The sequence below is a fragment of the Morone saxatilis genome, unplaced genomic scaffold (genome assembly GCF_004916995.1).
Source record: "Morone saxatilis isolate NCDOM2014 unplaced genomic scaffold, NCSU_SB_2.0 Contig14, whole genome shotgun sequence".
NCBI lineage: Eukaryota > Metazoa > Chordata > Actinopteri > Moronidae > Morone > Morone saxatilis.
In genome coordinates this window covers 11,378,943-11,389,505 of record NW_023339696.1, presented here as the reverse complement: position 1 = coordinate 11,389,505, position 10,563 = coordinate 11,378,943, and the positions used below count along the sequence as shown (strand labels likewise).

The 10,563-nt window shown below is 42.8% G+C and overlaps 1 protein-coding gene across 1 annotated transcript in view; it reads left to right on the top strand.

The window, feature by feature from the left end:
• Positions 1-10,563, top strand: part of cep112 (centrosomal protein 112) — a 100,495-nt gene that overhangs the window by 2,902 nt on the left and 87,030 nt on the right. Inside the window, exons 5-8 of the mRNA XM_035654347.1 lie at positions 3,390-3,474; positions 5,467-5,544; positions 8,610-8,657; positions 8,753-8,824. Coding sequence (XP_035510240.1) covers positions 3,390-3,474; positions 5,467-5,544; positions 8,610-8,657; positions 8,753-8,824 — 283 coding nt within the window. The remainder of the gene's footprint in view (positions 1-3,389; positions 3,475-5,466; positions 5,545-8,609; positions 8,658-8,752; positions 8,825-10,563) is intronic.

Genomic DNA, 10,563 nt, shown 5'->3' with positions numbered 1-10,563 from the left:
GCTACCCGCAATAAGGCACTGCCCTTCCTCCCATCTGCTATAAAGGATGTGGATAGAGAGGGGTGTGGGGAGCAGACTGCTGAGTACCATAGTGTCTGATTTGGATAAGACCATGAAAGACGCTCAGATCACAGGCTAACGTCCTGATGGAGAAAATTAGCTTGGCCAAGAGTCCTTTTATGTGTCTCTCTCATTTAGATAAGATTAAATGGAGGGAACTCGTCTGACTCCCTCCCTATGATGTGGCAACGTTTGATCTCTGTCTCACTTGCCATTAGTCAGGTGATGGGCAGGGCTTCTTTTAGCTTGTGAAACTGTTGGGTCTAATTCAAGTTTTAAGATCTAAAGGCAAAGTTGGGATGATTTTATGATATCTTGAGATGTTTACTTCTGTTTCACACAGAAGTGGATGTGCTATAGTGTGTGTTTTGCTTGTGTGTGTGTGTGTGTTTTAAGAGACGCATCATCTAACCTCATTAGTCCAAAATGCCCTGAGCGAATTCCACCGTGTGTTCCACTATTACTGTGCTTCTCCTAATTTAGCCACAAGATGGAGCCACTGCTTTGTGTATAGCACTCATTCAGGCAGAGGAATGCTGTGAGAAAGCAAGTGCAGTCAGTGAGGGTCAAGAGATCATACAAAACAGCTTTTGTGATTAGCCGACATGTTCACTCTATCTTCTTATACTTTCACCTTATGTTCAAAGGAGACAGATATCGATAAAGACTCAAGGGAGAAAATGGCGGGCGTGGGTGGGTCCTGACATGTTAACTTAGTAATCAGCACAGCTGCAGTCAAGTTCACTGATAGGTTTGGTTTTGGTTTTATCTCTTTGGATGTGACTCTATTCTCCATTTTCAACAGCCTTTCTTTTAGGCCTTATTATTATTAATTCTTCTGACTTCTGTCTTCCATCTGTGTGCTTTTCATCCACATATGAAATCTTTTAACCCTCCCTCCCTGTTTTTTTTTTTTTTTTGTGTGACATTAACATTGTCCCTGCAGTTGCACTAGTCAGCCATTGAGGCTGGTGTAAACGTCTCCCATCTCACTCACAGGCCAGAGTGCTTCCACTGATCTTGCCCCCAGGTGGTGTTGGGTTATGGTGGAGGGTGTGCAAGGGCAGAAGGATGTTTGTGTCCCAAGGTCAGACTGCTTTCCTGAAGGTGCCCGATCCTGAGACCCGGGCCCGCTGGCTCTGCACCTGGAGGTCAGGCTGGGGTATGGATGTCAGGCTGCTTTAATCAGCCAAGCTGCAGCTTCTGAGGCTCTACATGGTGTTCTCATTTTCTCCTGTGTGTGTGCGTGCGTGTGTGTGTGTAGCTCTGGCCTGACTTGCCACTGCTTTGATCTCTGGGCCTCAGACTCCAGACACATCTGATTCAATTATCCTCATCCACCTGTTGACTTAGAGGCCCAAGATTGCAAAGCTTGGCCCCCTTATCCAAGTTTCATGGCTGCATGTGTTTGTGCATGTGCATGCAGGTGTGTGTGTGTGTGTGCGCGCGTGTGTGCGAGTAAACGAAAGCTGAAGTCTGCAGGGTTTTATTTGACATTTTTAATCGTAACTAATTATAAATTTGTGAAACAATATTACGTTGCCAACAGTATTAGTGCAATTTTAGTTATATAGGCACATCTGCCCCATAGAGGTACTGTATACATGCCCCAGTTGTTACAGGATTGTGTTTGTGTTGATAGTCCTCAGGTCAATTCATGCATTCATAACCAACACTTGGCACATCACTGAGAGACTTCCTGGTATGTAAATGGTCATCACACCACTCCATGAGATCAACCACCCATGTACAGAAGCACAGTGTAATTATTACTGGTATACAAGGCTCCAGAACATGAATAATTTTTCAGGCCACTGAACACTCTTAGAATAATTAACCATGAAAATAAACAACCAACTTGGCTCAATAAAAACCTCTCCCTGAGGTGTTCATCCTGAGCATCTAAAACGTTGGTGCTTTGGTACCTAGAGAGTACCTACCTACCTCTTCTAGCTCTTCTACCTCGTCTACCATGTTTCTACAGTAGCACAGGACAGACAAACCAAACAGGTCCTACATGCTTTGAAGGTTGAGCTGCATTAAAATGTTGGCAATCTGCAACTTCACCGCTAGATGCCACTGAATCCTGTACTTAATTATGTGTCAAAGAAAAGGATTAGTTTGTTTCAGCTAAGCTTCCTTTAATCAGGATGTTTCATTGAGCTCTTTTACGAGAGAGCCAAGATACTAGATACAAACAATCTGCATGAGATTTTGCTGCAACTAAAAGTAAAATCACACTGTAGTGCCTTTAAAAGACATCCTTTATCAATACACCAAGCAAATGAATACAAAATATTACTGCACTGTCTATACCATTAAATATAATAGTCTTTAAACAGTACCCAGAGCCTTTACAACCAACAATGGATTACAATTCTTTAAAGAATGCCATGCTTCTGTTTATGTAGTTAGTAATTTGAAATAACTACGTGGTAGAATACCTATATAAACTGTGATTAGTATTAGTATTAGTATTAATATTGTGTTGGTGTTGTACGCATGTTCCCTTAAGTTAGGGGATTTGACGTAAAACATCCAAATTAAAAGGTGACTGCTCGCACAGATATGCTTCCTGTTCTATATTCAGTAGTCTTTCCAAAAACCTCACAGCGATAGTGCGTTTCCTCCATGAGATAACACTGCCTGTGACAAATGAGGTTCAAAATTCTCAATACCAGGAATGCTTAAAAAATTACATGGGAGTAAGAGATCCCCCATAGGCTCCACGTATTGGAGTGTGAAACTGTGCCCCCTAGAACGCAATTTGATGTCTTTATTAGATGACAGCCATTTTTTTCCCCCTTCATTGTTGTCCTACATCTTCCCGTCTTCTCTAACATCTTCATTCAATTAGCATTAGTGGTCTATTAGTGCCTCATGTGCTTGCCTTTAATGAGATAGTGAGCTCAGTTATGCCTGTGTGTGTAAGAGAGAGAGAGAGCGTAGTGAGAATGAGAAGTGTTTGAGCCAGTGATTATAAGCAGTTTCCCTGTTAAGCTCCTTGTTTAAACCATGATGGACATGATGAGAGACAATGATTGAGGTGCATGATTATAAAAGGATTGTACAAGCCATAGACTGGTGCCCTGTGGGCTGTCCATGGAAACAAACTGATGTATAGCAGAGACGTTTATTGTTCAGATGGGATGAAATGCAGACCACAAACCATGCAACCAATGCCAGATGTTGATCTGTGTAAATAGTGAGGCGGGCTGCCTACGCAAGCACATTCATACGCAAACACAGGGACAAGAGCAGACTCCAGAGACATGCATTCTGCAGGTTAACTTCTCACACTTTACTTTCTGTTTCTCTCTCTTTTCCAGGAGAAGGCTGTATGAAGAAAAGCCCTCATCCCGACCCATGTCCTCAAGTCCACTCAAACAGTCAGCCAGACATGATGCCAGGATGGTTAGTTTAACGCCATGTTTCATACTGTAACCACTTCCCTAGCATACTTTTCTTAAGATTCGACATTGAGTTTTTAGATTTATAGATTGCTGCAAGGTAGCTGTGATGACACATTGAAATATTAACAGCAACCCTGCTGGTGCCAGTACAAATAGTAGCCACAGTGTTTTGCTTTCTTCTTTAATGTGGACCAATTTGGAAATTCCTGAACTCATTTCCCCATGAAGTCGGAGGAAATTCCCTGAACTCATAAGTTGCTGGTTCAAGCAACAAAAATGGAGCTAATGGTTGTGATCACAAGACATTTGACAGTTACATACACTCAGCTGCCAATTTATTAGGTGTGCATAGCTGAAACGTACCGTTATGAAAGCTGTAATGTTCAGTTTTTGTTGAGAGAAAGGTGTTGAGTCATTTTTTGGGTTGTCTAGGAGGCTGTTGTTTGCAAATTGCATTGCATTATACTTGAGAGGTATTTCTGTTATCTAATCTTACTGTTATAAAGTTGTGTATTGTAAGTATAATACAACAAAAGTTAATAGCACCCGAAACTACAGCCTTCAAAATTATCATAAAGTTGACTCAACGCCTCTATAAAACAGTTTAAAACAGAACATCTTAACCTTCACGAAGGTGGAATTTATTGCAGGGCTGTTGTATTAGACTACATTAGTTTTGGTTAGGTGTACCTAATAGTGGCAACTAAGTAAGTATTTAGGTTTGGAATTCTCCAGGGGAAATTTGTAAGTCCTCATTAATAGAACTCAACTGTTCAGTAACATTATATATTAGTGTAATTTTTTTTTTTTTTAGGGCTGGAATTGAAAACACTACAACTACAAAAACCCAACAACAAAGGTTTAAGGCTTTTGAAACAGAAAATTCTGTCATGTCAAATAACCAAAACTGTGTGCTCATGTACTCTAGGACACCATTTCTAAGAAGCTGATTGAGAAACATGTTGTCAGGGCCTTTAATGTCTTGCTCTCATCAAACCGGCATTAATCTACTGTGTGTGAGTTCATAGTACAAGCCAACGCACAGGTCATTGGCACAACTGCTAGTACGTCTGTGGCCAAAAACATTTGAGGCCATTCATACTTATCAGTGTTTAACACAATGCGTTGAATTCCTAGTGTGATACAGAGACTGCAACACGCTGCTTTGAACAGCCAGTGACCCGCATACTCAGCATTCCTAGATATTGAAATGAAACGTTTACTCTGTTTGTTCGAGGGTGAGGCTCTGGGACCTTAATGCCTTTTTAATCAGAAGGGGCATTTAATCCTGAGCTATTCCATTCAGCGATTTCTCTGTGTCAGTGCAGTTCCGCTGAGGTACACCCAAGGTCCACACTCCACCAGATCCTAATCAAATTCAACAACATCTCTCCTTTCCCTATCACTCTCTCAACTTTATTAGATATTTCCCCTATTTCAACCTTGCTGCCCAACCTTGACTTGAGTAAACTGATCTTATATCAACAGAACCCCTGGAAGCATTTGAATTATACTGTATAAAACAAATCCGGAGGCCCGTTGTAACAAAAGGCTGGGGAAAACAAAAATGACAGGCAGTGTAGCTGCATATGCCGCTCTTGTGGAATTTACTGCGTGACGGAAATGATGTGGAACTGCCAAACATCTGGAGTGCTGTATGTGAGAGGGAGGAGAGTGAGGGAGCAAAGGGCGGAGAGATGGAGATAACGAGGGAGTAGTGTGCTGTTAGTATGGGAGGAGAACACATGTGGGTGTACTGTATGTGTGTAAGCATTAAAAAAAAAACCTTTGTTGTTGCCAAGGGAGGAATTATATTGTGTCAAAATGAAAACCTCCATCACTGTCTGCTGTTTGCTTCCTCAGGCCAAACTGCCAATCAAAGAGATCATTTAAATTCCCTCCTCCAATTTATAACACCAACCCCCCCCACACCCTTAATTTTCATTTTGTTTCTGCTGTTTGCACACTCCTTCACTCCCCTTTTCCTCCTCAGGTGGATGGGGGGCTGAAGGCAGATATGTCTCCCGATGACAGTGACCTGGAGGCTCGTCTCAACAGCTGGAACCTGGGGGTGAGTCCAGGGGCACGCCTTGAGCTTCTTGGTTACATGCAGCTGTCAACATGCCGCAGCGCATCACGGTGTATCTGAATGCCTGAGCTCACAACTGAATCTGAATCAATAGTGCAATGATGTTGCGTTGGCTGTATTGCTTACGTGCTGCTGAACAAAGGGTGCGAAAACCTCTTCACCCATGTCCTCTTGTAACCACTTCCTTTAGGCAGCTCACTGCTGTTGTAGGGCGTGAGGGTAGGATGAGGAATGGGTTGTGTAAACTGAGCATTTGAAGATGTGTGCACCTCTCTTATCTTCTCTGTCTGGAGTGCACCAGGCCAGGGTTTGATAAGCACTCTGCCCTCATGTCTTTTATTCCCTTATTTATTCCCTATCTCCTCACCTGCATGACCCTGCTTTTTTCTTTTTGGTTTGCTTGTCCCCTCTGTCCTTTCTCCCTCATTACTCACACAGTGATGTTTTCTCCTGAACAGACCCTCCCATTCTGTTTTTTTCTTTCTCTTAACTATCTCTCTCAGTTCTACCATCCTATCTTTTGCTCTCTCTCGCACTTTCTCCCTCTGTCTGTCCACCTATCTCTCCCTGACTCTCCCCCCTTCTCGTTCAATACTAGGGTAATCTGAGGTATCATCAGCAGACGTGAAGCCGCGCACTGCTCCACTCTGCACTCCGCTGTGTTGAGACGCTGATAAGAGGCATTGCTTGGCAACGCTCCCCCAAGCCTGCATCTTTCAAATCAACAGATGTTCTTTCACACACATACGCACACACAGCAGCGCGTACACACACACACACACAACCCTCCAAGTTTACAGAAGTTTTATAGATGCACTGCTTCAAAGCTCCTGGCTCCTATAAAATTTCAGCACAGCCGAACATCACTCTTATCTAGAGCATCTTTAGCTTTGCTTTAGATGTTCTGAAGCAGTCCATATCGGTTTGTTCATTTCACCTCTAATGTAATAAAGTCGGTGTAGTAAGTATGGTGGCCATACTGGACAGTAGACAGCAGATTGATTCAGACTCAGATAGGCGTTCCTTTAAGAGACACAAAGCCTGAGTCAGCTGGACCACCATTTGTGTAATCTTTCAGTTAGTCTATAGCTTGGGTGCTAGAGCAACAGAGTTTTATCTCTAAAGGGAGTTGAGTGTTACAGTAGAGTTAGGTGCAGCATACACTGACATGCCTGTAAAGAAAACAAAAGCATGCAAACAAGAAAAAAAATCGTAAAAAAAAAAAAAACAGGCTTATATTTCCATACAACACAGAATTCAGTGGTAGTCCCTACCACTTGGCCGTCCATTGTCTGTGGTCAGGTAGGTGTGCTGACGGCTTGCTCAACACCAGTCTGAAACTAGGAAGCCATCAATCACACTGTTTGTTTGGCTGGAGAGCCAGGCCTTGTGATGTGGAGTGTTGTTCCTCTTCTGCGTCCGTCCATCCATCCACGTCAGGTTCCAATGACACAGGACGCTGTGCCAGCTGTGAGCCTGGACAAACATTGCGCACACAGGAGCATGTGTGTGGGCACGCAGAAAAAGAGTGTGCGCACGCAGGCATACGTGTGCACCAAGTCCAAGTTTAGTATCGCACTGTGCCAGCATTACACCACAGCATTTAGACTACATGTCTTCCTTGCCCTGTGGGCCGTGCTCAATCAAATCTGATGACTGGCTGTCTGTGGGTATAAAAAGAAATCCCATTCTTGTTTTCAGCCTGGGCACTAGTTTAGAAGGATATTGATTGATTCATCACTTGGTAAATATGGATTTTTTTTTTTTTCTTTTTTTAGGCAGTGCCAAATTTAAGTAGCAATTCATCACTCATCATGGCACGCACCAGTGATCCTGCTCTGCACTGACTATACTGAGAGGTCTGTTCTTGTGCGTGTGTTATTGTGTGCGCGTGCATTAGAGTTTATAATAAAGCTGATTGTGTTTCAGCCGGATGTTTCCTTTTGTTGAGGGCTTACAGTATGTCAGCTAACAAAATGCCTGACCTGTTTTTACCTGCAACACACAGGCTTAGTCAGGAGGCAGAGCTACTTTCATCTATTTCACCTGTCACTGGCTCACCCTGAAGCAACAGATTGTGACTTTATCCTTGTACAGTAGCTGTAACTATTTTAGTCCCAAGCTCTGAGGTTCTTTCAGGCCATGTTTTCTCATCTCCCATTCATTCTGGGTTAGCTTCGTGCGGGTTGTGCCACCTCACTGCGTCAAATCCTTTTATTTATTTATTTATTTCACGACTGAATGAGTCCCACGCTACCCTCCTTCCCCTCCACCTCCGACGACTCTTCCTCTTTGTTCTACTCCTTCATCCCCATGTTGAAGAGATTAGCAAGAGAACTGTTTACTGGGCGTCATTGCTGTCATCTCCAAAGTCAGTTCTGCTGCTTTGAAAGGCCGTGATCTTGCCACTAGTTGGCAGCCCCTACAGACAGCCTCAGTTCATGAGAGGGAAACGCTGTAAGATAGCGCGGGTTTACGAGAAAATAATGGGGTCATAAACTAACGTCAAATAGCAGGTTGTCAACACACTGATTTCTTTTTGCAGTTTGTGTCACAGTTAGTGAGCTGTACTTATGCAATACTGCAGAGTCACATGGACTGTGACCCTTTTTACGTTCAGGTGGTTCAGCGGCTCCTTTTTTCCATCGCTTGTGTTTCATATTATAATCAAAGAACATGCTGTGTCAGTGTTTGGCAGGGATATATACACATTTGTCTCCATCTGATGGTAAACGGACCGGGGATAGCTTACAGATTAGTGGTCCTGAGTGTTGACAAAAGGACAGTGTCGGGACAGCAAAGAGGGGCTGAGAGCGGAAACAGAGCCGGCCACACACAATGCCTTGAAGTAGCCCGACTCATTCTGTCTTTCTAAACAGACAAGAGTTGACGGAAGAGACTCCAGCCACAGAACCAGGCTTTTGATGTGCTCCCCGCATTGTTTATGACAAACTGAGGGCGGAGGTTAGATTCTGGTAGTGGTAAGGCTTTGTTAAGAGAGGAAGAAGATAAAAAGAGGTCTAAAGTTTTTCTATTTACTCTTTCAGATTGAAAACCCTAGGTATTTGCGAGAGAAGCCCATTCCCTTGTCCCCGGTAAGTTTTCAAGGGGTTCCTTGTGGTTTATTTATTGTCACATTGACAAAAGTGCTGTCTTTGAACTTGCTTGTATCTCCCCTTTATCTCTGTAGATTTTCAAGTCAAGCTTTGGAAGGAACAGCACCATGGCAGATGATCAGGGCCCGCAGCTTGTACACAAAGAGGTATGTACCACAAGAACCCTGCAGAGTACCTGAGAGCTTCTATGTGCGATAAATATAATAATTCTGATTCCATCTTTTTGTATATCCAGGCAGTACATGATATTAAAGAGACTGCCCTTTACATTATATCCATTCCGGTAAGCCTAAATCCTTGCTACTCACAATTCAGTATGCTCAGCATATGTATAGAAGCAAGTGTTGAACACGTACAGGGGTTAAAGCTCCCTTGACTGCTTTATGGCATTAGACGCCCCCACAGCCATGTACATACATCTTCATGCATAGTTTGTATTGTTGAAATGGCCGAGGCAAGCGTTCCTCTTAGAAGACAAAAATAATGCCGGCTCGCAGTGATGACAGTTTTTTCCTTATGTGGATTTAAGCTGAAAATCCCATCCTGAAAGCATGCTTTGAAGTCCCCTCTGCCCCTCCCCACTTCTCCCGAACCACTACTCATTCTCCCCACCATCCGCCTTTACCCGCACTGTTAAATATAAAACTGAGCATGACTTGGCTGTAATAGCTGTGGCTTTTCATGTCTGCTCAGGGGAAAGCGCTCCAGTCAGTAAGGCAAAAGAAAGAAAAGCGAAAGGAAGAAACACACAGAGATCCTGCTTATTGACCTGTCATAACAAAGATCTGTTTGTGACTGCGAAAAGAGGATTCACATGCGTGGACACACACACACTCCCCTATACACGTCCACTACCTGTGGGCTGGTATTGAATGTAGCAACACCAATACGAAAACATTAAAGCAACGTCCCATGCTGTTTGATCCTGCTTCACACTAGCTGGCTACATACAGCTGTGTGTGGTGGGAATATAAATATATCACATCTCAGAAGACCATATTTAACCTCCAAACCAACTTAACTTTGATAAACTCGGAGTTACTAGTTTATTACACCAGTACAATCTACAGTAATTAACCCAGTTCAATAGCCCTGCAATAAATTGTATTGTTAGCATAAAATAATCATTATAAGTTAACATTGAGTCAGAGAGTTGTTAATACAACTCTACGGTCATTTTTGAGGCTGTAAGTAATAATATTTATATATTTTATTGCCTTATAGTGATGATGATCCTAGTGTGGTGTCCCCCTCTTGTATAGTGGACAAAATACCTCTCAGACTCAAATCCACTCTGTATGTTGGTGGCCTTATATTTATAATATATTTTTAGGAGGGAAGCTGTTGGAAACTGAAAGGGCCTGTCATTTTCACTCATACCAGAATGCTCTCAATATGCAAACCAGTTCAGGAAAGTCACAGAAACATTGGAAGGGACACATTGGGAAATAAAAGGAAATGGTGCAGAACTGGAGTTTTTTTCCCCATGGTGCTTAGGTTTGTACAATTTGCCTACTATATGTCTACTGCAATTCTGTTGTATTCCTCCTTATACAGAGGTTAGTTTTTTAATAGAATGGAAATAAAGCTGTCTTGAAAATGTGAGTGAAAAATCCACACACTGAAAGAAAGATTATTTAAATAATGAAGTGTGTGTGTGTGTGTTGTAGCCTTACATTCTGTTCTTACAAAGCTTGTAGAAGCCTCTGCCAGCAGACTGTGAACAAGCTAGCAGAACGACTGGAGGGATGGTCGGTGGCTTGGTCCTCCACTTTGTTCCAGACTAAAATTTCTCAACAACTACTGGATGAATTGATATGAAATTTTGTACAAACGCTCATGGTCCCCTGAGGATGAATCTTAACGTCTTAAGTGACCTGTTGAC